This window comes from Buteo buteo, chromosome 19, assembly GCF_964188355.1.
Source record: "Buteo buteo chromosome 19, bButBut1.hap1.1, whole genome shotgun sequence".
Taxonomy (NCBI): domain Eukaryota; kingdom Metazoa; phylum Chordata; class Aves; order Accipitriformes; family Accipitridae; genus Buteo; species Buteo buteo.
The window spans coordinates 7,674,130-7,701,501 of record NC_134189.1 but is presented as its reverse complement, the minus strand read 5'-3'; the positions used below and the strand labels follow the sequence as shown (position 1 = coordinate 7,701,501).

Here is a 27,372-nt window from a genome sequence, read left to right as displayed (position 1 = left end):
CAAGTGGTCAGCAGAAAGGACTGCAGCAAAAAAGTGATGAATGGGATAGCACAAAAGGCTGAACTAGAGTAAAGCCATGTGTATGTTACATGTGCTTTTCTGCAGCATGTCAGGGGCTGCAATTTGCATGTTAGTTATCTGTTCTCCCTTTCATATGGGCAAGAAGGCCTTTGGGAATATTGGGCACAATCTACCAAGAATTATTCATCATGTGATGCATAAATTTAGGCAGTGAATATCCCCTGGACAGGGGCCTAAGTGAAGATAAGGCTTTTCGATGTACTTTATATTGTTCCTGCATTTGCCCCATAGTGTGAAGGTGTTACATGTCTTCCCGCCACAGCTCTGTGTGTTCCAGTGCCTCATACGTTTTGTGTTCTTACAGCCATCTGAAAACATCCGGCATGATTGTTCACACTGCAGTTATTGTCATTTTGAAATGTTTATCATGGGGAACATTTTCAAAGGCAAGAGGGGCAACAGGGCACCAACGTCCCCCTGCCTGTCTGCAGGAGTCAGAGCAGCTTTACCAAACCCTGCACCTGGTGTTCTCCAGGAGAATTTCCCGTGTCCCATGAAGGGATGTTTCTAAAGCTTAAAAGAGAGGCTCTGTGGATGCCACTAAGGAATTGCTGAAGAACTGGGATTGGTCCTCAGTGATTATTTTGAACTGCCAGGTTGACTCTCTTTGCAGTCATACTGCCTTTCTACATGTGGATGTAGACTAATAGCTTCTGGGCTTCTTGAAGTACAAAAACCATTACTGTGGCAATATTATTAGTCTGACTTGCTTGATTTTGACCTTTTGTTTTCCTGCGAGCCAGTTTACCACCTCTTCTGTGCTGAGACTAGATGGTGGTAGTGCCTGAGTTGTAATGCCGGTCCTGGTTTTGGCATGTTTGTATTGTTTAATACATTGCACCTTCATTTGCTTTTTATTTTTGCTATCTTATTTGTCTCAGAGGGGTAATTGCATCCAATCCCTCTGTTTTTAGACAATTAGAGATAAAGCATAAAGGCAGAGCTGATACTGCCCACAGTTCCCAGATGGGACCTGATTCTACCATTCCTGTCAGCCTGAAGGCCATAACTGATGGGGATGTTCTCCATTCACATCTGTGGGGCTGTGGGGCTTCTTCTGGAACCATGTGCTATTTGAAAAAAAAGGTGGTGGGTCTCAGGTGAAGAATACTTTTTTACCTCATCTGAGGTTCAAGGTTTCTGAGACTTTTGGTGCCTTCCCCCTTTTGTCATTTTGAGTTTTGACAGGGTATTGATAAATGCCTTGCATTAGTGAATTTAGTCTTTCAAAAACCCTACCTCCATGTGTCTGTCATTATCTTTTTACCTGTTCCAGGCCTTAGTACTGAGCCTGTCAGGTCTCTGAGGGCACCAATAGATCTTAATTGTCCTGACTGGCCTCACCTGAGACCCCCCCACCTGCACACTCTGCCCATGGACCCAGGAGCCCCATTAAAGTTTGGGTCTGGGGGTTCGGTTGCTGACTTGATGCCCTGGGTGGTCCCTGCTCCTGACTCACCCCTTGCTGTGCTGATGGACCCTGTTACCTGCCTCCTACGTTCAGCCCGGTGGGTCTGCACCCCATGGTGAGGGCTGGTCTGTGTGGGGGCTGCCCTCAGCTCCCATCCCTTCCCGTCCCCCCTCCTGGCCCTGGCAGCCCATCTCCAGGGCACATGTGCAGGCTGTTGATGATCTGTATCAGCAATCCGGTACTTTTGAAAGAGGTACTGAGCAGCACGTTCATCCAGCTTTTGGCTTGTCCTTTTCACAAGTAGAATGCAGGGCGGATGGTCGCGGCTGTCCTTCCGTGACAGGATGGTCAGATCTGCCTCTTCTTGGCTGCTATTCTCCCCTTTGTCCTTTCTATTTGTTCTTTAACTCCCCTTCCTCCATTAGGGCAACTAGAAGGATGCAATGGTTGGGGTTTCTCCAGCTGGCAATCCAGGAGCCATTGCGTTGCTCTGTGTGATGCCAATTGCAGTGGCTAATTGCCTCTGAGGTGGATGCCCTCTTTTAACAAGGCTGTGTGCAGTCTTTCTCTAAAGAAATCTCTTTGTATTGTCCTGAAAGGATTCCACAATAAAATTATTGAACTGCAAAATGGAGAGGTAAGGTGGGAATGTCGTAGCTAGAGATAGCATATTGACAGCTCAAAATATTTCCGTTAATTGGGGAAACCCAGCATTCTACATATTCCTATTTGCAAAGTGCAGTAAAAGGACTGGGCTTTATGTGTTTTGGTGTCAATCCCATGAGCTAAGAGATGGAGAAGTTGATAAGCACAATTTAGTTAAGTTATAGAACAAGGTGCTTCTGTTAAGTTTTTCACAGTTCTTTTGACCTGTGGTCCGGCATTGAAACACAGTTTGGAGAATTCAAGCCTTGAGTTTGCTATCTAGAGTAGCTTTTCAATCAAACAAAGAAGGTTGGGTATTTTTCATGGTGTTTAAAAACTGAACTTCACAGAAGAAATTATAACTTACTGGTTCTGACCATGATATTGTTACAAAGGCAAACATTTATATGGGTCTCTGCAACTACAAGACTAGTCTAGGCAGGGTTCTTTGGCTTTTTCTGTCAATGGGGAGCTATTGATCCATGAACATAAATCCTTACTTATCTCCAGTCAAGTTTATAGGACAATGAAATTATAGGATTGCTTGAATCAATCAATGTTTCTAAAGCAAGCTATAGAAATATAAACAAGTTACCGATTATTTAATAAAGTCAATTTGCTTAGAAATGCCTGGCCATGGGCAGCAGATGTTACATTAATTTCTGCTTTCTCTGGAATTTCACTGGGGCTGCAAGATCTTAATGTCACTATTAGCAAAGGTAACTTTATTTTAGAAACTCATTCTGAGCTCTCACAGCAAGAGGAAGAAACTGTCATTCCTTTTGACCACAAAATCTGTGCTATTTCTAAGTGGAGATCTTTGAAATAACTAGGATATCTCACAGCTTGTTGCTTTAGAGGGGACTTAGTACAGCAGCACTACATTTAGTTAGCATAATGAGTTTTTTAGCTCCTGTGACTGAGTTTGAAGTACCATAACTTTTAGTCAGCTAAGATTAAATTTCTTAGTGAAGTACAAGTTTGCATAATATTTTAGCTTTCCTAGAATTTTTAAGCTGGGTACCTGTTTTCTGAGAAGCATTTAAGTTAATACAACCAGGTTCTGACTTGGTGAAAAAATTTTAAGTGTAAATGTGTGTCTTTTGTTTCTCAGTAGGAAGCATCATGAAAGCAGCTTCCTCAGTGTGGTTTCACGGTTACCATGTTTGCCTTTCAAGATCCAGTTCATTGGAGTGATTTTATTCAAGGTGGTTCAAGAATCTTCCATGAGCCCATGGTATCCTTTTGGTGCTCCCGTCCATTTTGAATGCAGAGCAGGATCTCTGTAAGTGGACTCCAATGCCTCAGTGGTCTGTCTGTTGAGTAGCTTGGCATAGTTTATCATACAGGAGTACAAAATCATCTGATTAATCTGCTTGGTCAATCCTTGAACAAGGATAGTAATAATGAAGTCATAGAAGGCCACTGTAAGTCCTTCTGTTCAAATACGTTAATATTCCCAGTACTTTGGCTATTAAGGTTGTTTTAAATATATTAAAAAAAAAAAAAAACCTCTGTGAAATGTGCCTTTGATCTACCTTAAAGATGTTGAGAATCCATTTTGCCTTTGGAAAGGTTTTTGTCTTCAAGATAAATTAATATCATATATACTTACATGGTTTTGTACATGGGCTTTGTTAAAGCTTATACATAAACTAGTCTCTGATTAATCTCATGGTTTTTTTTTTAAGCTGTTCCGTGGTATTTCATTTGCAGTATTTTGTGGCTAAGCTGTCTATATAACAGAATTTTGTTGATCTGAAGACTATGCTACAAATTTCTGAGGAGATGAACTGCTATAAAATTACAACTTAACACCTTTCTAGACTTCCTTCATCTATTGTAAAGTTGTTGTGGCTCAGCCTTAATTAGATTATTATAGACCTAGAACATATGAAGTAGAATAGCATGAGAGGAGTTGAATTTGGTCATTAGCAGGACTGTGTGGTTAGTCTAGCTGGTGTAGTCATCAGCCTCTGAAATACGTGAGACTACATTTTCCATTTGATATGCTTTGAAGACAGGTCAAAATCCTTAACATGATCTAGGTCTACTGAGAAGGTCTGTAATCCTGCTTTTTAATAAGCTCTCTGTTTCATGTCAGAACGATACTTGTGTATGTCAAGCATTGCTGAGGCTCATTGCCACACTTGTATTCATTTTGAAGTTGAAATGCATTGTTTTGGAAGAGCATTTACAAAAAATGTTCTTGCAGTCATAGCAGACAGGGCTTTAAGGCATGAAGGCTTCCTGGAAAACCTGGATTGTCTGGGTGTGGTTTTTGGTTTTTGTTTTTTCTTTTTCAGTTGAGGACCAATTCAACTTCTCAGACTTTGTTGTAACGCGCTTCCCTTTTTAATATTTACTGCTGTGAACATCCGTGCAGGCTGAAGCTCTGGCTGTTCGGGATTGAACTACTTCTGTCTCGTAGGTCTGCCATTTGCTGGGGAGCTCCAAGGCTACAGTGACAGCAGTGCTGGGGAATGAAGGATGAGATGGGAGTCTTGAGCGTAAGTTTGTGTTGAACATTTTGTTGTTGTTGTTGAAGTTTGTGTTGAACAAGGTGGTGATCTGTGGATTTTACTTGCTACAGAAGAGCTCGAATGGCACTCCGTCAAGGAGCTGTGAACCTTGGTAGATGCAATCTAGAGTGAAGCCTCGTAGAGGCAAATGCAGGCAGTGCTGCTGACTCATAGCAGTCTGACAGGAAAAGGCTCTCTTCCACTTCTGCTTGTCTCTGGCTTCCTCCAGCATGCGGTTAGTGAGGACTTTGTATCAGCCTCTGTAGTTCATTGATATTATTATCATAATCAGCCTGACCAGCATGGCTCCACAAAAAGAACTGGGAGGTTGGTTAAAAATATCAGTGCTATTAACTAGTTAATTAGGATGGTGCTTCTAATGTAAAGGACCTGTAAAGAGAGCCACAAGATTGATAAATAGCCTGTTTTCATTGTTGTCTGCATCTCTGATGCCTTCCCCCCCCCGGCCTGCAAAGCAACTTGTGGATTTTTGTGACTCTTCATGGAGCTGAGATCCTTAACTCTGGGATGACAACTGCAAGCATGGGGGGCTGCAGTGAGGAGTGCTCCAGGTTGGTTTTAGATGCTGTGTGCCACCCTCCTTAATGGTTGGAGGTGCTGAGTTAAAACCCTTCAGCAAGAAACAGGTGCCGAGGCTTAAAAAAACGAAACAAAAAGAAAACCCCAACATCAACAACAGAAAAGGATGGTTGTTGTTGTTAGGAGCTTGATTATGTGTTCTGTTCCAAATTGGATGCTGATGTGAGAGCCTATTTTCTTTCATAATGCGTGTGTTTAAGAACTATTCATCCCACCTACCTCCCAGTGCGACTGGGAAAAGGCTCTAGTGCTTCTTAAAAAATAAGTGAGGTCTGTACTTGAATCTGTGTTTGCTGATAGTTTTGCCATTGACTTTAATAGGAGGGCATCAGTCCTCTACATGCAGAAAAATGTCCTTTAATTAAAAAGCCAGTGTTTTGGGTTTGTGTGGCAGGGTTTTGGTAGCAGGGGAGGGGCCGCAGGGGTGTCTCCTGTGAGAAGCTGCTAGAAGCTTCCACAGCTCCAAGCTGGACCCACCTCTGGTCAAGGCCGAGCCCATCAGTGATGGTGGTAACACCTGTGGGAGAACAGATTTAAGAGGGGAACCTGCAGTGAGTAGGGGGATTGGAATGTGAGAGGAACCCCTCTGCAGATCCCGAGGTCAGTGAGGAAGGAGGGGAGGAGGTGTGCCGGAGGAGGTTTTGATGCCCCCGCAGCCCGTGGTGAGGTGGCAGGCTGTCCCCCCCAGCCCACGGAGGGGAGCGGGGGAGCGGATGCCCACCTGCAGCCCGGGGAGAGAGGAGCCCACGCCGGGGCAGGGGGATGGAAGCCCCCCAAGATGGCCGCCGCTCCACGGGGAAGCCCGCGCTGGAGCAGGCTGGGACTGGAGGACTGCGGCCTGCGGAAAGGACCCACGCTGGGGCAGTTCGTGAAGAACTGCAGCCTGTGGGAAGGAGAGGAGTTCGTGGAGAGCTGTCTCCTGTGGGAGGGACCCCACGGTGGAGCAGGGGACGCGTGAGGAGTCCTCCCCCTGAGGAGGAAGGAGCGGCAGAGACAACGTGTGAGGAACTGACCCCAACCACCATTCCCCGTCCCCCTGCGCCGCTGAGGGGAGGAGGGAGAGAGAACCGGGAGTGGAGTTGTGCCGGGAAGGAGGGAGGGGTGGGGGGGGGAGGTGTTTTAAGATTTGGTTTTATTTCTCACTATCCTTGTTTTGATTTGATTTGTAGTGAATTAAATTGATTTTGGTTTTTCCCCAAGCTGAGTCTGTTTTTTGCCCATGACCATAAGTGGTGAGTGATCCCTCCCTGTCCTTGTCTTGACCCACGAGTGTTTCTTTATATTTTCTCCTCCCTGTGCCACTGTGGGGGGGGAGAAGTGAACGAACAACCTGGTGGTGCTTTGTTTCCGGCTGGGCTTAAACCATGACAGCCAAGTAAATTAAAGCACAGTGAAATCGGAATATTATTTCTTACCTTCTCGTGGTGATTGGTTTAGTTTTTTTGAAGAGACTTTAAGGCATATGGATTTTTTTATTTTTATTTTTTTTCTTAAAGTCCCATGGGATCAGTTTCTGGTTGGGATTGGCTTGTGCCCATTGATTAATTCCTTGCGTCACTTTCCTTGAATCTTGTTGCAGTTGTTCTTGGAGAACTTGGCAGCAGCAGCAAACTGGCAGAGCTGTTATTGACCCAGAATAGCAATAGCATTGTTAATACAATAAGCAAGGTTTTCTGTGAACTGCTGTGCTATTCTGTGGAGCTGATGAGCTGGTTAACACCTTTTACTTATTCTGCAAGGATCTGAGGCTGGAAGGGAATTAATGCAGTTGTGAAGCACGGAGAACCAAAATAGCAGTGATTCAGTTAGAGTAGAGCCAAATCTTCTTAAAATTAAACTCCATTGTGTTAGAGACTTTACTTTTTTGATACCTATATTATTAACTTCTCTGATAAGAGCAGGAAATGTAATACAGTGATATTGGAGAAGCCTTGCACATTAAATCTAGGCTGTTATCTTGGGGTTGTATGAGAAGAAACCACTCTTCATCTGGTGTGTTATGGGAATCAGATGTTGCAGAATTTCTGTTTCTCAAGGTTACCATATAATTCACAAATCTAGTTTTTTGGGTATCTTTGATTTCCTTAACTTTCAAATAGGTTGGTTGGAATGGGTGGGAGGGCTGCAGTACATGTATGGGTATTTCTAGTTCCATGAGTAACAAACAATACTGGACAGTTCGGGAAATTTTGTCATGGGCAAGGGTGTTTACTTGCAAGCTGCTGCTGCTGATGTTGTTGTAATCCTGAAGATTTTTTTGATAGTGGCATTTGGTAACTTTGTGTGTAACAGGTTGGTGGTCTTCTCTCATAGAAGTGCTTCAAGGTTTGCTTTCTGGTTGACCTTTCTAATTGGACTGGATCAGATGCTTGAAACAGGATTGAGGTTTGCTGACAGGAAAATATGGAAGAAAGCTGAGGAATTCATATACTATGGACAAACCATTTCCTGAACTGCTATCAAAGCTTGATTGTTCATGTGCAGGTTGTTCAAGGGGTTGTGAGAGCTTGACTGTGCCGCAATGCAGAGATAGTAGATATGGCCATATTGATGTTAACCCTGATAGTAGAAATACAACGCAGGGGTAGCCAAAGTATCTCTGGAAAGGCTGGTTAATGGTACCTCCAAGGGGGGCACTGCATTGAGCCAGGAAAATGTGCTGTAGTACTGATGAACCTGAGATGATACAGCCAAACAGTGCTGTCTGTGTGGACTAACCAGTGTGACAGATGCTGACTTATGGACCCTGGTACTACAGCTGGGTTTTTCTGCTCATTAGTTTTTCATTCTTATATGTGTTCTAGTAGCCACATTAGAAGAGTTTTCCCCCAATTCTCCTTTTAGTTGTGATAATTTAAAGTTTACTTTGTTCCATTCTTTTAAGGTATAACCAGTCTGGAGATTAAGTGTTAATGGATGTTTATGTTGCAGTAATGGTCTATGTTTATTACTTCAGAAAATACCACTGTTTGTATGCCAGGGCACCCCTGAAGGGTCTTTATATTATTCTTCCATGATCTGTACCATGGTCAGGCTCTTCCCCCCCCTCCCCCCCCTCTTTTTCCAGTTTCCCTAATACTTGTTGAATAGATTTTTAGACATCAGCGCTGATGTCTCAAGCGGTGGGTATGTAAATATTTACTGGCACGACAGTCAACAACAGCAGGAGGGGGGAAATTGCTACATCCTACCATTCAGGGAACCTTCAAGTTCTCTCTTAGAGCGTGCAGTTGATGAGAACAGGAAAGGTTTGCAGTTTGTATTTGACTTGATGTGTTTTTGCTCTCTTGGTTCCTGTTTTGTTGCAGATGTCATTTGTGTAGCTGTGGAAGGCTTTATCAGCTCTTGCAGAGACTTTCCCATGCACACACCACTCAAGCCTGGAGCTGTAGTGAAGGAAAATGGAGGCAGTAGATCTCCTGGCATTTGCCTCTATAGAAATGAGTAATACAACGGTCACCCTGGCTTTGCTGATGGTCTTCGTGGTCCTGCTGTATTGGTAAGTGATAATGGTGATTATGTGCTGCATATCAGACACAAAGCCTGCTGAAGCTCCCCTAAAATCTATAGACCCTTATTCGTAAGGGGAAACTGGAACATAATTGGCTAGAAGGGACACGGAGGGGGAGTTGGTTTGGATGCAGAGGTTGAAATAAATACTCACAAAACTTATGGTGCTTTTTAGGGAATTCTGTCCCTGCAATATTTTCTCGTAAGTGCTTTACCAACAAACTGCTAACAAAAATTGTCTTCAAAATTAAAAGCTTAATATTGTTGGTTTCTTATTAATTTCTGTAGGTGGCAGGAACATTGGCACTGATCACAAAGAAACCAAGTACTTGTTGCACCTCTTCTCTGTACTATGCTGCACACTTGTCCCTTGCCAGGTTTCTTGGCATAAGTGTGCAGACATTTTAACTGCTGCTTGAATTTCCTCTCTTGTTCCTTCCACACTGAGTAGTGGATACAAATCAGAATAACAGCAGCCCTAATGGTTAGCACAGTAGGCATTGCAGTGAGCTGTGCTGAAACGAAAAAAAAACCCTCCCTGTCCAGATAATTTATTTCAGAAATTAAATTAGCTGAACTGGGAGTGCTGTTCTGACTGTTTTTACTTGAATAGCTCTTCAAATCCTGCCTTCCAGTCAACCAATGTTTTTTCTCGTTCGTATATGTGTTCAAGAAAAACTTTCACGGATGGTGGTAGAAAAAGTACCTCTGACAAAAACCCAAAGATAATCTGTAAAAGAGTAGTGATGGCACCATGAGATTAGCACAATTGCTGTAGCAGTGTAAATGATAGATCTCTTTTGCACATATTTCTTCATTCTTTGACCCTGTTGGGCTTTGTTCAACTTCATTCTGTGTCAAAGGAGGGTCTTGAGAGACTAAAAAAAGAGTCAAGCCAAGCCCATATTTGATGTGTGTTGCCATATCAAGTAGGTGGGTGAGCCAGCTTTCTTAATAAGATCCGCCCAAATTATCACAGATGTCCAAGTCCTACTTCCTTTGAATTTTTCTGGGAAAAAGAATGGCAGCACTAGATCTTTCAAAAAAACCCATGCTGTTTAGCTGCTGACCTGTGCATTGCTGTGAGCTTAAGGGGATGAGAGGGACGGCAAAGGCACATCCACAGTTCAGAAATGCAGCAGATCGGCTGGTAAGATCTGGCTGCCTGTGAGTCAGCTGAAAGCCTGATGCTTCCACATAGTACACATCAAGATGTGCTAAGGTCTCTGAAGACACAGAACTACTCCGTGTATCTTAGGGTACGTCCTGGTGCATGCTTCTCCAGAGCCTCATTTTCTGGTTCAATTTAAGGAAGGGTGTTCCTCCCCTTGAAGGGAAGACATGGCAGTTTAGTGCAGAATTTGGTCTTGCCATAAACAAACCTAGCTCTAATTTCAGACTGAAGTCAAAGTTAAACCAGGCTCCTGGCTGTGGACAGTCAGCTGCTGAATTGAGTGCCTACTATATAAGTTTCAAAAAGTCCAATTTAGGAGTGAGGTGGGAAATGACCTTACAGTAGAGATACCCCTTTCAGTGTTTCTCCTTTCCTGGCTGAAGGTGAGTTCTGTGAAGGCATCAAGTAAAGGAAGCTGGAATTTTATATGGGAAATTGTTTTATACTCTTACGTACCAATGGTTATTATTAACCAATCTTGTTGATCTACAGATACAGGTTGATTTTAAGCAGCTTATTAAACACAGGTGCCTATAGGTCACTCTTCTGATGAGAAGCTGGTGTTTCTTAAACTTGCAATGAAATGTGCTGGGCAACATCTGTGGGCTATTGGTAGGTTTGCCTGGTGGCGAAGCTATTCAGATCCATTTATTTCAGTAAAATGCAGTAACTGAACTTGTAAGGCTAATGGCTTGAATCACATCTGCAAGTGCAGTGGTTGTCGTTCAAACCTGTCAACCTATTTATTTGAGAGTCTGCTTTATAAAAAGTTTTTTTATACTGCATGTCTGTTTAAACAAATAAGTAAAACCCAATGCGTGCTCACAGCTTCCTTTATTCATGGCTGAAACCTTGGGTTCAAGGAATTATTTATAGAGTATGTAAAAGGTTGCTAATAGAAATGCAGGTCCCTAATTCTAGAGAATGTTTTTATTACAATCATGTTGCATACCCAATTGTTTGGCTCTTCTAGGAGCCAGAAAATACAAGTGTTATGTATGGCAGGAGTAATAATAAAGTAATAATTCTTCAAGTTCCTTTGACGTTTTTGTTCTAAGCCTTAATCTCATTTTTTAATAACTTCTGAATTATTTTTCTAGGTTTTTTTTTCTGCCAGCATTGTGTCTTTTCAGAAGGGCAGTCATGGGGGAAGGGAGGAATGAATATTTGCAGTTGTAAATTTTGTTATGGTGTAGCTTATGATTGATCGGGGTCATATTGTGTCAACTGTTGTGTGAGTACAAAGAATAGGCAGTTTGTCCACCTTGTTGGCTATAAAAGGCTTACAGGCTAAACAGAAGGCAGTTTCAGGTAGAGAAGAGAGTTAATAGATCTAATACATGCTAGAATAACAACATGGTGATGGCAACTGTCGTGTTATTGAGCTATTTCCTTAGCATGATTTTTGTGGATGGGGGTACTCAGTGGTTTAAATGACAGCCCTGAGCTGCTGCCTGTGGACTCAGCCTCAGTCACGGTTAGCATATGTAGTGTAAGGCCAGCTGTGATTTATCACAGTTCAGCTGGCAGGTGGTATCTTGCTAAGTTGTGATAACACCAATCTCTTCACATTTTTGGGTAAGGTGAGGTCATATGAAACAGAGAAGCAAGGGTTGATTGGGAAAGGGAGGAGAGGCTGTAGCTGCATAAAAATAAACTTCTAGAGAAGATACAGGTTTTAGGAGGAAACTTGGGTGATTTGGTATTTTTTTTAAGACTGATTTATGGTACAATGAAGATCACCAATAACTCTATAACAAATTCTCTAATGGCACATCCCTGATTTCTCATGTGTTGTCATCAGTGTAATATGAAGGTGATGCTTGTAGTGTATTGTGTCAGTTTTAAATCAGTGGAAAATTCAGTCTCTCAGTGTTTGTCTTTGAGATGACCTTAAGTCAGCTATAAAGAGAGGCTTTTTAAGGTAGGTAGTTTAATGTTGGGAGTAGAAAGAACAGAGAAGCTTTTGGGTACATTGTGTCTTCAGATTTGAAATGGGAAGAACAAACCTGAGGTTACTTTTTTGGTAATCTGTTAATTTAACAGGCTGTTCAAGCCCTCTTGCTGTTTCCCATTCCTGAAGTGCTTAGCTGTCCACTGCCCTCCCCTTCCTTACTACTTGCTGTCAGTAGGTCAAAGTCTCTCCTTGCGGACCTCATACCATGGATTCTTCGATGGCTCTTGGTACCTCATTGCTATCGTGGTAGACAATGAAATTACTGCTTTACTGACTACAAAAAGGTATAATATGGCTAAATACATAGAGTTCAGTAATACCAGTGGCACAACACTGAGCGCACTCAAAAAAAAAATATCTCCTGTCCATGTCCCTCCCACCCCCTGTGATTTCTACGAGCCAAACTGATTGTCAGAGCAGTTTGAGAGCACTTTCTTTCTCAATTGCAAGGACTGCTGTGTCTATTCACTTAATCTCTGTGAATCTCAGGTTTTTTTCAGGCATGAAATAAAAACAAACACTTAAGGGGGGAATGAGGTTAACATTTACAAATCCCAGTGATATTGTCTATTGAAAAATACCGTAGTGTATCTATGCAACATATTGTTCATTTTCATTTCAAACATATGCTGAGTTGGGTATCCCATGCTTGGCTGTAGCTGCAAACATTGCTTTGTGTCTTTCTTTTTGCTGTCTGGGAAGATGTTTGATAAAATGAAAGCAGGAGTTTATCTTGCTTTAAAGTTTAATGTACCATAAGCTTAGCATTATGAAGAAGCTGTCACAGCATTCACATACCTGTGTTCAAACTGGATTATCAACCCCTTGTCTAAACAAACCTGGGTTTTTTTAGAAGCAGGGAGGCTGGATGGGAGGTGTTTGTTTATGTTTGTAAGATACACATCTAATTGCATGCTTTCAAACATAGCAACAACATGTACTAGTGGTGTTCTTCTCTGTTTCTGAAAAGCTAAATCATTCAGAAAGATGCCATTTTTACACTGAAGTAGTATTAAGGATCACTTGTGTTACAGAAAAGTATAGAGAGATTGAGAGATTTGGATTTCACTGTATCTAGATACTGTCCACCTATTGCATAACAAGTCAATCCTAACCCAAAGAATTTGCAGTCTCTGGTCAAAAAGAATGAAAACTAAACTTTTTTTTTTCTCCTCTGGCCTTAAGCCTAGACATTTGCATACACTTATATGCAGAAGATACTTAGACATAGGGGGACAACATGTGTTAGAGTTCATCAGTTGGTACCATACCTGTACTAGACCACATCAGAAGTTAATCTCAGGTCAAGTAGTATTTTGATACAAGTGGCTTCAATATTATTGCTTGTTTGGCATTACTTTACATCTGTCATTTCAGAAAGAGCTTGGAAAGAGAAAGTTTAGAGCTAATCTGTCTCCAAATAAAACTTCATTCTGGTTTTGCAGAAACTTGCTATTTGGGCTTGAGTTAAGCAAAACTGAGATCAACTAGACCTCAGGTTTGAGGTTTGTTTTGTTTTGTTGTTTGTTTTTTCCTCCAGCTAGATGCCACCTAGAGCTAGATATTGCACCATTTTTTGCTCCTCAAAAAATCAGTATTTACAAAAGATGTTTGACTACTAGAGCTTTAGGCTTACGGTTTGAGTGCAGGGATAGGGTGAGCAGTTTTTTTTCCCTAACACATCAAGATAATGCTTCTGGACAGATCCAGTGTCAGGTAATACAAAACTTGGATCGTTTCTGGAAAAAGCACCAACTGTGGGTGGGTAGGGCCAAACTTTTCCAGCTGTCAGTACTGCCATCAAAGGCATAGGGCTGCAAGGACCACTATGGCTGGAAACAGTGAAGCATCAACATATACCCGTAAAGACGTACAGCTCTGCTGTCATGTCAGGCTCATTGAGTTGAGAGGTTCAGAGAGGCATCCTAATCCTTGGATGTTAAAGCATGCTTGTTTGCCTTGCTGGCAGCAAGCACAACTCTGCAGGCAGCAAGTGCGCAGGGGCTGGTGCTCCTGTGCTGCTGCTGAGCATCCCTCCCGCAGCAGTGGCTGGGCTCTAAGATTGCAGTCCCTAATGAGTCTTCCCCTTTTACAACCTTGTAGCTTCTCAGTTTGCAGTGAACCCTGTATCAGGTTTACAGGGTCAGAAAGCAGGGAAGTTTGGGGGTTTTTTATATTCTGTTAACCCAAGCTGTTGTTTTTTTGTTTGTTTTTTTTTTTCTTAAAATGGCCATTTATGTCAGTGGAAGTCATTCTGCTTCCCTCCCCTTCATTGAAATGTCCCATTATGAAAGCTAGAAGGATCTGACTCAACAGGAAACATCAGCAAACTGCTGTTGATGACAGAAAAAAATAACAGATTCTGAATTGCCTTTGTCACACAGCTTTACATCGAGCAAATCCGGAATTCCCACTAACGTGTCAAACATAATTTGATCCCACAGCTGTGCAGTATATGGCCTTGTCTTTGAGCTAAATGAAGCATCTCTAGGTGAGCCTGAGAAGGAACAGAGTAAGCTACTGAATTATAATTTGGAAAAGTGCCACACCACAAATGACTAAATATTTCTCTGAAAACAAAGTAGATTTGATCACCCAGAATGAAGTTCACTCAGTGTCCCCATTATGCTGCTTTTAGGTAAACAAAGTTCTCTTATTTTTGGGGGAGAGGTAGAACAGTTTTCCATCATTGCTTTTGCAGCTTCAAAGTTAAATTCCCTGGGATGTCCTCAGAAGTTGTTATAACACCCTGGTTATCCTTATAAACGTAGCTCAGCCTCTAGTGCTGTGCAGCTTTGGTTTAGCTTGCTTGCATTTAACTGCAAAACTCGGAGGCCTCTTATGTTCAAGTTTTTGTGGGTTTGTTTTTGTTTTTGTTTTTTTTTTTTTTTAAATTTAGAGATTACATCACCAGCCATGTTTATTTGAAGACCCTCAAGTGCTTCCTGGTTGGTTTTTTTTTTTGCATTTGTGAACATGCGTTTTACCCTAACGACTCTGTGTAAAGGAGTAAATCTTCAGCTATTAATTCCTCATGGTCTTCGTTTTTCCCTAAACCTTTTCCTGCCTCTCCCCATAAAATCCCTCAAGTACAATTTTTTTTTAGTGCATGGAGATTATAGCGTTAATAGTATGTTAAGGTAGCCCTACAGGGATAGGTTAGCTTCCTTTCATGGAACAAGTATATATACCTGTCTTCTGGCATCATCTCCAGACCTAGTGTCCAGTGGAGCATGCTGCAAAGCTGGCTAATGCTTACCAATGCCGCCAGGCCAACAGGAGCTGGACACAGTCCTTGAGCAATCCCATTTCTGCTTTCCCTTCCTGCAGGGCTTGGAACAGACTGGGTCTGGTCTGGACTGGGTTGCACAGGCAGGAGAGGTTGGCAAAGTGGGGGAATTACTCTGGCTTCTCCATGAGGCAGCTTCTGCCTGGGAGTCTTCTCAGGAGCTTCACTTAGCTCTTCTGGACTAGCACTTGGGCTGCAACTTCTGATCTGCTGTTTGCCTTGGGGCAGGTTGCTTTGTTTATCTCAGGGATATTCAGGCACCTCACAAACTAATTTTGGGTGCTCTGAATTAGCTCCTAGGAGCTCCTGCCCCCATTTACTGACCGTATTAGGAACCTGAGGAACTTAACACACTGCTCTTGGTGGACTAAATGGAATTGAAATTAGACTGTGAAAGAAGGCAATGTAAACAGCCTCCTTAAAGAGAAGGCTCTGCCTCTGTGAGCAGTGGGGCACTCCATCCCATTGCGCAGGGGCTGTCTCTTGCTGTGTCTGTGCATGTAATTGCCACGCTCAGAGGGGCCTCTCAGGACTGCTGTAATTCCTCTGAACAGTGCCATGAACTCTGCTCTTCCCTGAACCCCAGGGGAGCCTACTGGCAGTTCCTGTGACTGCCCCGCACTGGGGTGACTAGTTTTGAGTCCTCATGTGCTCCAAGGGGCGTGGACTTGTCACTCCACATCTTTCACATAGCAGACCAAGTGTCCTGCCAGCCTGACTGTGTTCCTTCTTAAATGGAAAATTAAATCAATGGGCAGTTTTGACAGGTGAGACTTCCTCAAAGTTCTGAAAAGTAAATCTGTGTTCTCCCTTCTCTTGTCTCCTTCAACACTGCTCCCATCATTAAAAGAAAGTTGCCTATATTTTTCCTCATTCCTTTTTGTCTTTGCATCAGGCTTCAATACCTGTGTTCAGTGTGTTTTGTCCTCATTACTGGTTCACCTGTAATTAATGCCTTTGATTGCCATGCCTTGCTCTTCTGTAGGAAAGATTTATACAGTATTTAATGGAGCTGTCTGAAAACTATTTTAAAACAAAATATTGACATATTATTGAGAGATCATCTTTTATCAGTTCCCCTTGACATACTGAAACCTTTAGATGGATTTTTCTATGTTATCTCCCTAGGTTTGTTTTTGGCTTTTTTCCCCATTGAAAACAAAGTTTACTGTTCCATGAGCTCAGTGTGTGCTAACTGCTGAGAAACAGCCAGCAGAAAGAGCTCAATGTATTTTCTGGCTTGGGTCTGCAAATGCATTTATTTCACTTTCACAGGAATAGTGGAGAAGCTTGAGAAAATGATGTTCAGTGTCTATCTCTTCATTTCCTTGCTTTATGTGCTATTGCTTACACTGGTGACAATTTCTTTTAAGTTTTGCTTGTTTATTTTACATGTGTTTTTGATGGCTGGAGTGACTGTGCAGGTCAATAGGTATACTAGAATTTTAATGCAGGGGTCATCTAGCATGTGGTAGATTTTCCACATCCATTCCTCTGGTAGTTTCTTCCCTGGCCAGTCCCTTCTTTCACAGTTCTGCAGTACCTGTGGGGTTGTTGGGGGAGTTTATAAAGGAAGCAATAAACAAGGGGAAAGGCAAAGTCTATTATATCGGTTTGTTTCTTGAGTAAGAAAAGAAGTCGGATGCCCAGCAATGGCTGGGGAAGGACTGGGAAGAATGAGTGGGACAGAAGGATATGACTCCATATGAATTTGAAGTGGGTTGTTAATGGACTGAGGTCAAGTATGTTTGGGAAAGTTGAAGCTGGAGGAAAGGAGCTGAACTGAGATGTATGTTGGGAGTAGGGCATGGGGCAGTGGCTGTATGCTTGTGTTGACAAAGTGAAGTCTACTTCCTTGGAAAGCATAGTTCCTTTCAGCTAGTAGCATCCTTGTGATTCTTGTTAGGAGTTGAGGGGTATGGGAAGGATGAAAAGGCAGTGGACTTCAGAGAGGATGGGTAATTGGTAACTGTATGGTGACAAGCTCCTAATGTATGAATGCTCTTGGATGAGAGCTATTGGCAGAATTTTGAACCTGTAACCCTAAGTATTCTTTTAACTTATTCAGTAGCAATAAATCTGATGTAATCTGTTGTGGTTTCTCATCCAAAAAGCTCCAAAGAGCTTTTATGTAAACACCCTCTCAGTAGAGCTATAACAAGATGAAGAGGTTGTTGAGGTACGTGGTTTAGAATGTGGGAAGGACATGATATATAGCCACCCTGGGAGAGGAGCAGCTAAAGGTTCTTCAGTGTTGCATGCTAGCATTGTACCCAGCATGGGACTCTGGGTTGCCCAAAGATTTCCTCAGTGGACAGTCAGATCAGAGCTCTGGTCAAGTGAGGGACAGAACAGCTTTAAGAAGAGCAAACACCTCTCGGAGGTTCCAGAAAGACTTCAGATCCATTCTGTAGCTAATGAAGTGGGGCTGTCCTGCAGTGACGTTCAGCAGCCTTCACTTCTAGATAGGTATCCAGCTTGCTGTCCCTCGTCTCCTCTTAAGAGCTAAGAATAGGTGATGCAAAGATAAAGTATTCTCAGTTCTGTGATGACTATTCCTAGCTATCAATTCCTACCTATCCTATCCTAGGCAACAAACCTTGAGCCTTTCAGATCTCAGAAGAATAGTATTTTAAACTTTGTTTGTCTACCAGAAAGTTTTAGACTTCGGGTAATTTCTCACAGTTTGGACACCATCCTCAGTAGTTATGTTTTTAAACTTTAAAAAGTTAAAATTATTAGCAGTAGTTAAGTAGTATTTAGTGGTTTCACAATTTATTTTCTTTCTTGAGATATGACTTTTGCTTAATATAAATGGCAGTGCTGTCAACTTGAGTGGAAAACCAGCTCTCTGGTGTTCTCCTAGGACACAGAGCCCTGTTGTTGAAAGAAAGAGACCATCAGGTTTTGGATGTCAGGCACAGAGGAGTGAACAGTCTCCCCAGAGCAAGGTTGCAGAGGGAGCTTGGAATATCAGTTGTGGGCACAAGATGGTGGAAGGACCGTATGAGTCTGTGCTTTTGCAGACCATGCATCTTGTAAGAACTGGTGTATTTACAGTGTAAGGATGTTCATCCTGCTAGGCTGGGATTTGAGACTTGGGATTTGAGTAGTTTGTCCCCTAACCTGCCTCCTCAGCTGTAGTACAAGCAAGCTATTAACAAGCATGGTAAGGAGGGCCTCATTTCCATGATAGCTGGTGACTCAGTTCCTCTTGCAAGCCTTGACTGTATCATTGACATTTTTCTGTTTAATTTTTGACATTGCTGGGGATTCTGTGCAGTAAAGCCTTTTCTCCCTTCTTTCCCCCCGCTTTTATTTACGTTCCTAAGTGTGAGCATAGCCAAGCAGTGAGCTCAGTGCCATGAAAGCATTTTATATTTTGAGCAGAGATAAAAATCTCATTCCTTCTATAAACAAAACAAATCAACAGATGATGCCCAGGAGAACCATTTCTCTACAGCCATTTTCCTCCAGCTGCTTTCTATTCTGTGCAGCTTGCAATGCACCATATGAAATACGTGTGTGCCGTTCTGTGTGTGCAAAACACAGGTTTCCTCCAGACAGTGGCAGCTCCGCCATAAAAAAAACCCCTACATTTTTTCTTTTACAATGCTGTAATAATAAGATTACTAATAGAGTTGAGACATTTGGTTGTTTAATAGCGTATAGCTTAGCGATGCTAGAGGATATGCTGGAGGAGCTCTGCAGTCACAGCTGCTGTGTCTTCATTTTGAATGGGTTTGGACTCTTGTCTGTGGGAGAATGAGGGGCAGAAATAATCTGAATGAGTTTGAGTGCATCATAAACATGGAGAGGATGAGGGTACAGCCAAAACTCTTGTTTGGAGTTTGCTGCCCTGTGTGTGCTTGCCTGTGTTATGTGTCAGTGAGGAGTTCCTTGCTGGTGCTGCCTTGGCTTTGTGGCCGGGCACAAGTCTGTTGCAGGAACGAGCCTGGTGGAAGGCAAAGAAAAGAGCCTCTTCAGCCTGTTGGAAGCCCTTGGTTGATGGCACCTCTTGCTTTCCTGCTTTTGTTTGGCCATGGTGAACAGTTCAGAGGCTCAGGTGAATGGCCAGAAGCTGCAGTGGGGGGTGTGAGACCCAGCAGCATCATGGAAGGTGATCAGGCATGGAAAAAAGCAGAGGGTGCTGAATGAGGAGCTGGTAGATGAAGTGCACGGTGAGGTCTCACATGCTTGGGAATAGTTCAGGTCAGCCCTTGGCAGAGGTGCAGCTGCTCTTATCAGAGGTGCTGTCTCTTATCTCAGCAGCATCTTTCTGCTCATCTCCCCCTCCTGAGATGTGTTTCTGTATAGGAGGAGAGTGGCTAAGCCAGACGTTCTAAACTGGGGCCTGAGGGAGTAGTATTTATCCTTGCAGGGGCAGGGGAAGGTGATAAAAGTTTGAGCATTGCTAGGTTAATGGACTGTCTTTTTGCCATAAATAGTCAGTAGCCTCTGAGACGTGGAGGAATTTGGAGCTAGCAGGGGGGCAGGAGGGGGCAGTAAAATTTGGCAATACTCCTTCTGGTCGTCTTGATAAAGCGTGGTTTAGAACTGAAGGAAAATACTGTGGTTTCTCATCCGTAAAGCTCCCAAGATCTTTCATGTGAACAGCCTGTAAGTATACATGTATGTACACACATATGTATACATTTATATTTATATATAAATACATAGCAAGTGACTCGGAACAAACAGCTTCTAAATAAGCAGCAGAACATAACTGATCTGATCCTTGGGTAGATCGTGCTCTGTGCCCAAAGCAACCCCCTTATCCCATCTCTAGCCAAATGACTTCTGGCAGCTAAGGAAATAACCTTGGGTAAAACCAATAGAACTTTTATAACAGGGACATTAGCTATTGACCCTGAATGTATTTTATGACACCACCTTGGTTTCGCCTTGTATATCTTCATTCTGTTGTTGATATGTTGTTCTGTGTTTTTGAAAAACTGCAGTCTCTACACACTACTCCAGTATCTGTCATTGGAGCACTTGGGCTGTGGGTTCACACTCACTGGATCATTCTCTAAGGCAGATTTGATCTGGACCGGGGTGGGCACATGAGACAATTTTGATTTAATTAATTGGAGTGCAAGACAAGTAATTTACACTATTTCTGCTATGCTACTGGGAGAAGATAGGCTGTACCTGATCTGGTTCAAAGTTCACTTTTCCATATTAACAAATTTGAGTTAGCAGAGCTTGTTTCTACCAGATCAATGCTTTGGGTGGTGTGGCTGGGATGGTTTTGAACAGAGGCTTCTTGCCCTAAACCTGGATTTACTATATCATTAAGGTCTCAAACTTGCTTGAGAACTCAGTTCCATTTACTTTTTTGCAATTGCTCTGGTAAAGTTAGGGAGCAGCAACAAAAGTTCAGTGGAAATTTCACTGACTGCCAACTGCACATGAATCAATTTTTTAAAACTTGTATTTGTCAATGTGTTTCCCAAGGTGATTTGCTTATCTCTGAGCATTTAGGCTTGTAGCATCTGTGGAGCTTGAACTCAGATCTTTAAGGAAATGAAAGTTAAGCATTGTAACATACCTGACATTTTTTTTTTTTTTTTCAAAGAAGAAAAATGTTTTAGGTGCTTACTTCTTTTGAAAATTTGGCTTTAAATGGGGGTGGTTAACAGTCAGAAATCTTGTCCCAGGTGGTGGCAATGGCTGGTTGTTTTTCTGGGTGACACTATTTTGTGTCAAGTTATAGAGCTAACTGTAAAATTTAAAAATATTTCAGCAACATTTCTGTGGACAATTTGTCTCACTCATTATCCAAGAAATTCTGAACTCTTAAATAACTGCTCTAAGTTGATTTACCAGTGCAACCCCTTTAAATTCATAGGCTGAATTTGGCTTGCATTGCTTAGACCAGTGATAAAAGTGTTGGGTTTTTTCTTTCTTACCTGAGAACAGTTAGAAATAATTCTCTTGCCTTTCAACTTTCACATGGACCTTTTTCTGACTGAAAAATGTTGTTAAGCATAATATTGATACAGTAAAAGAGCAACCCACACAGAAGCCCAAGCTGCACCATAAATCCTTCTCTGAAGTTGCTCACACTGGTTATGTAAATAAAAGAAAATTTAAGCTGTTTGCAGACTTGTGATGATACAGGGGAAATTGCTATTACATGATAGAAATTGTGTGCCTGTATGTGTGCCCATCTATCTGTCCACCCACCCAGCTCTTTATTGCTTTGGTTAGCTCTGTAGCTGGCATACATACCACAGAACCACTACCTGAGGCGGAAAATGTCCTTTCTCAAGGTTTCACAGAGGATCATTACAGTGGCTGTTTTGTCTTTTCCTTGCTTGGTAAAGACCTTTTGAATGAAAAATATATTGCTCAGTTCAGGAGGAATTACTGTATGTAGTCAGACACTAATGACTTTCATTTGAATGTGGTGCGTTTTGGTTCCTGTTCCAAATAGTGTGTAGAGATACAGTGCGCTAAGGGACGTTTCAGCCCCAATAACTGTTGATCCCCAAGGATGCAGCTGATCCATCTATGGGTTTTTTATTTGTAAATTGCATTGCATTTGTAAATAGCCGGTGGCCAAAATCATTATCAATGTGTTAAATTAAAGATCAGTCAGCATTTTCAAAGCTGGACAGTTTCAAGAGCTTTCTCTGAGCAAGTTGGAGGCTTTGTCTTGTAGGCTGTGAGCAAATTGTTACAAAACACAAGAGAGTTGGTAGGAGTTTGTGGAATCATAATTAATTGACAATGGTTTTTCAAAACCCTCATTTTCCAATTTAAAATAAGCTGTTAAAATAATTTAGAACAGTGTTATGATTGTCCCTTGACACATATGGGTAGCTTTGGGTTAAACATATAAATAATGCTGAAGGGACTATACTTAGTTCCAGACTGATCCAAGGACAACTGAAAAACTGAAGGTCAAATAACAAAACGAAGAAAAGAAAATTATAGCCCTCCTTGTTCTGTTCTGCAGCATGCTGCTTGGCAGCTGTGAAGGTTCAATACTGGGGAATTTGTCACACACAACTATTTATGATTTGTACTTTAAGTAAAGCAAGTAAGCATGAAGTATATGTACTTATTGACAAAAGCACATCACTGAGTCTTGTCACACTGAATCTAGACAGCAGCTCCTGAGTACTGCAGAATTTCTGGGGCCTGGATATGAAAAGATCTATAAAAGACCAATTAATCAATCATGGCTTTCCCCATGCTGTCTTGACCCTTGGGCTCTAGCAGTTTCTACCTGGAACTGAGCTAAAGTGTAACCAGGTGCTAAATGGTGGGCTAAGACCATTGCTTGATTTTTAATTTTTTTTTTTGGTACAAGCTATTAAAACTGTTGAATGAGAGGAACTTTGGGTCACTACTGACTTGAGATAATTAGGAGGCTATGCTTGAGCAGGAGTTTGTTTAAAGAGCCTAAATGCTGAGCTCAATGCTTCAATTTGCAGAGAGAAGGCAATGAGCTTCAACCCATCTAAGTCAACCCTCTGGTGGTGGTGGTTTTTTTTCCTCCTTGACAGAGGGACCTAGTGCCTGTGCTGCTGATCCAGGCAGCATCTGAGGTAGGTGCTAGGCTGTATTCTCTTCACCTAGGAAAAGCATTTCACTTAGGTGGCTGCAGGTAACACAGGCACTGTTAGAGCCACAGGACCAGATCTCAGTGGGTCATGCCTATTTGTTCAGCTGAGGATATGCACAAGGACAGCGAAACTCTGAATGCTCCAGCTGATGATAAATTGATGGAGATTGTCAGTGATGTGATTAGTGCAATCATGTTTATGTGATGTTTCACTTGACCTAATCTTGCCAAGCCTGATCATGCCTGCCTGTCCTCTTGCACCGCTCCCCAGCATGCCCAAAGCACTTGCCTACTGGCCAACCAGACCACAGTTCCTGGGGCCAGATCCCTTCCCTGGGGCATCCGCTGGCCACTTTGCTTCAGCCAGTTGACACATTCTGACTGCCATGCTTTTATTAGGGGATTTAGGTAGTACGTGGTGTAATTAATTATTTTCAGAGGCTTTATTCCCTTTAAACTAGTTTCACACTAGCCTTCTTCTCCCTGAACTGCTTATGAAACCTTATTCAGTTGAAACTGCAGGGTAGTATCTCACAGAACAGTGGGTTTTTTTCAAATTGGGTAATATACTTTATATCAAATGTGTGCATTGTATGGACAATGTCTATTGAGACAAAACATTGGCTACCAGTTGGGTGAAGATCAAATGCATCCTTAGTGGTCCTCAAAAATGAATGAGAATACATGTGGTCCAAATTGGCTAGCAACTTGTCCCAAGATGGATGCATTCAGCTCTGAAATTGCGACATTCAGAGAAACTGGCTTCTTTTTCTTAGATGGAAACCATGTCCTGCATAATCTGTGTTTGTGCAGTTTCACTTTAAATCTAGGATTTGCATGTCAGAGATAATGGGAAACAATGATTTCCTTCCAATTATTAGCTGGCTGTTGTTTACATTTCCTATGAGCAAATCTCTCTCTCTCTTTTAAAAATATTTTAATGCATGCTATGTCTGAAAGTAAATAAAATTAGAGGCCCAGTAATTAGGGCCATCCCTTCAGCAATGAGTTAATCTCTTTGTAGAAGTGAAGAACAAATTGGAATTGTCCTCAGCCAAAGTCCCAGCTGATGCATCATTTTTGGTCTGGTTGCTTCTTCAGCTCCTGAATTTATTAGATGTTTAATCTTGACTGTGTTTCAGAATAAGGCATAAACTAAGTTATGGTTTAGAAGATTGGTTGAAGTCTTATTCTGGTGAAGGCCTGTGTAAACTGAAACTTTAAAATTGGCCTTAGAAGGTTGTGTAAAACACTAATTCTTGGAAATGTGTCCCTTAACGGACACGTTTCTAACAAATGGTTGTTTGCCCACTTCTTTTTCCTTTCAATATTACAAGGAATGCTTACATGAACGGTGTATCTTTTCATTACTTTAGTTGTGCTGTTCATTTATAGCTTCATTTCCTTTACCTCAGACTTTTACAGATTATTTACAGACTATTTCTGAGTTCATAAACTTAGATATGCAAACATATGATTTTTTTTTTTACTAGCAAGTATTTGTGATTTGGGTGAGGAATTCCTGGGCAGAACAGGTTGTTCAGCAGTGCAACAGGTGAATGTGGGTACAGCTCTGGCTTTGCTTTAGTACATGAAGCATGACACTTGCATGTGCATGCACAAGAGGAGGAAGAGGAGATAAATTCCTGAAACCTCCGTTTCCCTTACTGTTGACTACCAAAAAGGAATTAAAGAGGAACTCCCAGCCCTCACTAGTTATGGTATGTCACCACAGCATATTTTGGAGTTGTTTTTGAAGGACCATTAACCTCACTATCTAAAGCAAGCAAGCAACTAGCATTCTTCTAACTGCCAAATGCAAGTTAAATGGATGCTTTTAAATTAGTTTTCATCTATGAAGAACATTTTGTTGTTCATGTTTAGTCTGTAAGGGTGCTCAAATGCCCCAGTTGAAGTCAGAGCCAGCCGCATCAGGAGAAATAATCTTTACACAATGTGCTATCTAACTATGCATGCCTTTGTGATGAGAGGAATATACCTTTCCTTACAAAACCAAGTAAGAAATATCTTAGCAGCATAGAAGACTTGATTATGATCTTTATTACCTTGCTGTAAAGCAAGAGCAGCACCACTGAACTCCGTGGAGTTGCTCTAAATTGAAGTGTGAGCTCTGAAATACAGAGCAGAATAAATTCACTTTATATACTTTAACTCGGAGGAGACAAGTCTTTGTGGCAGTCCCAGCAGGATTACCAGCATTCAATCAATTTCGGGGCTTGTATATCCCAGCATTGTAGGTAGGCTTGGGAAGCTTACTTTGCAGTAGAAATGTCACTGCTCTTCCACAGAATGCTCCGCTAACAGCCAAACCTCCTAAATAATTGTCATCCCTACTGTTCAGTGTGTGAATGCTGGGAACAGAAGTGTTGGGGGAATCTTTCGCAGTTCTGGCAGAAAACGTGTCTCTTGGAGAATAGGAGACTTTCCACTGGCGCAAGTCCTTACTTTAAGACCTGTCTCTTTGCTGAGACAACCATCTGGCCATCTTTGAGGGATGGCAGTTTGCAGCGCGTTGCTGCTGGGGGTGGGTGTTATCTTTCCAGGTGGCTAGGAAAGCCTCTTATGCTTGCATGCCATTGCCATGGGCAGAATGCACAACTGTAGGATTTTGAATGCTTAAATTTATTATTCAAACTCCAAAATATTGTGCAATTGGGGGGGGAATAATACCCCTAACCCTCATGACTCTCACTTTTGCTATGTAAGCCATAAACAAGTCTTTACTTGCTCATAGGTTTCAGGACTTTGAGATTGCTTTCGGTTCTACCTAGCAACCACAAGCCTAGAAATAAGCTTTAGTTGGAGCCCTTTATCCATGCCCAAACTCCACTTCCTTATGCAATCATGCAGCTTTAATACTGATGCTTTCAGAAAAATCCAAATAATGAGGGATTCATGATGTTTGCTGCCAGGTTTATTCTTGCGGAGCAGAACTAATAAAACTTTAAGGAAGAAGCCTTAGCCAAGTTTTTAAAAGTAGGCTATTTTTATTGTGAAAAACAAAATTAAAAAACAAACCCAAAGCTTGGAGATTGAAACTCGAGTTAATTTAATTCATGTGGCCAGTGTAGGCTTTTTGGTGAGCTGGAACCAGAAAAGCAGGTGTCAGGTGCATAGAAAACGAAGTAGTATCACTGTGTTGGCTATGAACTGAGCCCTGCTTCCTCCTCCTTGTATGCACGATATTACGATGAAAGTTGGCAAAAGGAAATACGATTGCATGTGATTAAATGTTGACAGCTGAGGAGCCTGGCTTTCTGTTTACAGAGGTAAAAGTGACAAAAAAGTTGGGGAGTAAAGCTTCCTATGTGTCTTTACACAGTCCCAAAAAATATGAGCTGAAAAAATGTAAGAAAGACTGTGATAGCAATCTGATTAAAAAAAAAAAGTTTAAGATCTCCAAAATGTTCTAATGAAAAAAATACTCTGATGCAAATTGCAAAGGAAATTCACTGCTCCCCCCCGGGTGTGTGCTGTATTCCAGAGCAATTGAGAAATGCATGCTAAGGGGAAAAGGGGGGACAAGCCTTCCCCTTTCCTGGACTTTTGCTATAATTATTTAGCCAACACTGAGAGAATCTTTGCATACTCTAAAACTTCAGTCATTTCTGAAATATTGATCTGGGAAGGTCACTAAATTCCAGAGCTGGTGAGGTCAGGGTAATGAGATCAAGTGACAGGCCCAGTGGTACCCACTGATTTAGTTGTTTAGACACTGTAACCAAACCATGACCTTCTTGTTCTGCAGCCTCTTTGATCTAACTATGTGAAAACACAGCTGCTTACTGGATATCGCATGTTAGTACGCATGTAGGCGTTAGGGTAACTTTTCGTGACATTTACTTCAATTATTCTGGTGTCAGATTATAAAAATGAGTATCACCCACCTGCCCAATCTGTTACTCAGAGCCCTGTTTTGCTCTCCGTTGGTGTAACTAGTGAGAAGACGACCCTGCAGGGTCTGCAACATATTACCCTGTCTGACTTGGGGGTGATGGGGGAAGGTGGAAAAAAATCCTCCTGAATGAAGCAGGGAGCGAGACCTAATCTCCACAATCTTCTAGAAAGATGTTGGTGTGGGTGGTGGGGGGGCGGGGGGGAATTACTGCTATTTTCGGTCCTGGCAGCTTTGCCTAAGGACTAGCCCTGGATCAAAGTCTCTTCTAACAGACGGCTGGCTTCAGGTCGCTGTGACTTGTGCAGTGCGTGCTGGCAGAGAACCCTCTGGTTCACAGGCTTTGCATGAAGGGACTTCTGGATGTGCCGTTCCCATGACCAGTGCTGACTCCTCGGTGTCTGCTTTCCCCTGCACATCTCCATGCGATGCAGGCCATGGTACTGGTGTTCAGCAGGCAGGGTGATGCCTCCAGCTTGGGACCTGGCTCTGCCCTGGGCTCCGCCCCTGTGTAAAACTGCCTGTGGTACACGTCTGGTCAGGGATGAACCCGTGTTTTACTGTTCTTTGTCCATCTTTGTATTTCTCTCACTTTTGGATAGCTCTTTGGTTTTCGACATCTCTGCAACACAATGGTTCCCTCTGGATTTATTCTGCCATCAACTCTCCACTGCCTGTGCCAGAGTCC

The 27,372-nt window shown here is 42.2% G+C and overlaps 1 protein-coding gene across 2 annotated transcripts in view; it reads left to right on the top strand.

Moving 5' to 3' along the window:
• Nucleotides 1-27,372, top strand: part of TBXAS1 (thromboxane A synthase 1) — a 242,772-nt gene that overhangs the window by 5,175 nt on the left and 210,225 nt on the right. Inside the window, exons 1-3 of one of the 2 annotated variants that reach the window (XM_075051800.1) lie at nucleotides 3,303-3,422; nucleotides 4,569-4,647; nucleotides 8,568-8,758. In XM_075051800.1, coding sequence (XP_074907901.1) covers nucleotides 8,661-8,758 — 98 coding nt within the window. In that variant the 5' untranslated portion in view covers nucleotides 3,303-3,422; nucleotides 4,569-4,647; nucleotides 8,568-8,660. Of the gene's footprint in view, nucleotides 1-3,302; nucleotides 3,423-4,568; nucleotides 4,648-8,567; nucleotides 8,759-27,372 lie in introns of those variants that run through there. The other variant, XM_075051801.1, reaches the window with a different exon arrangement.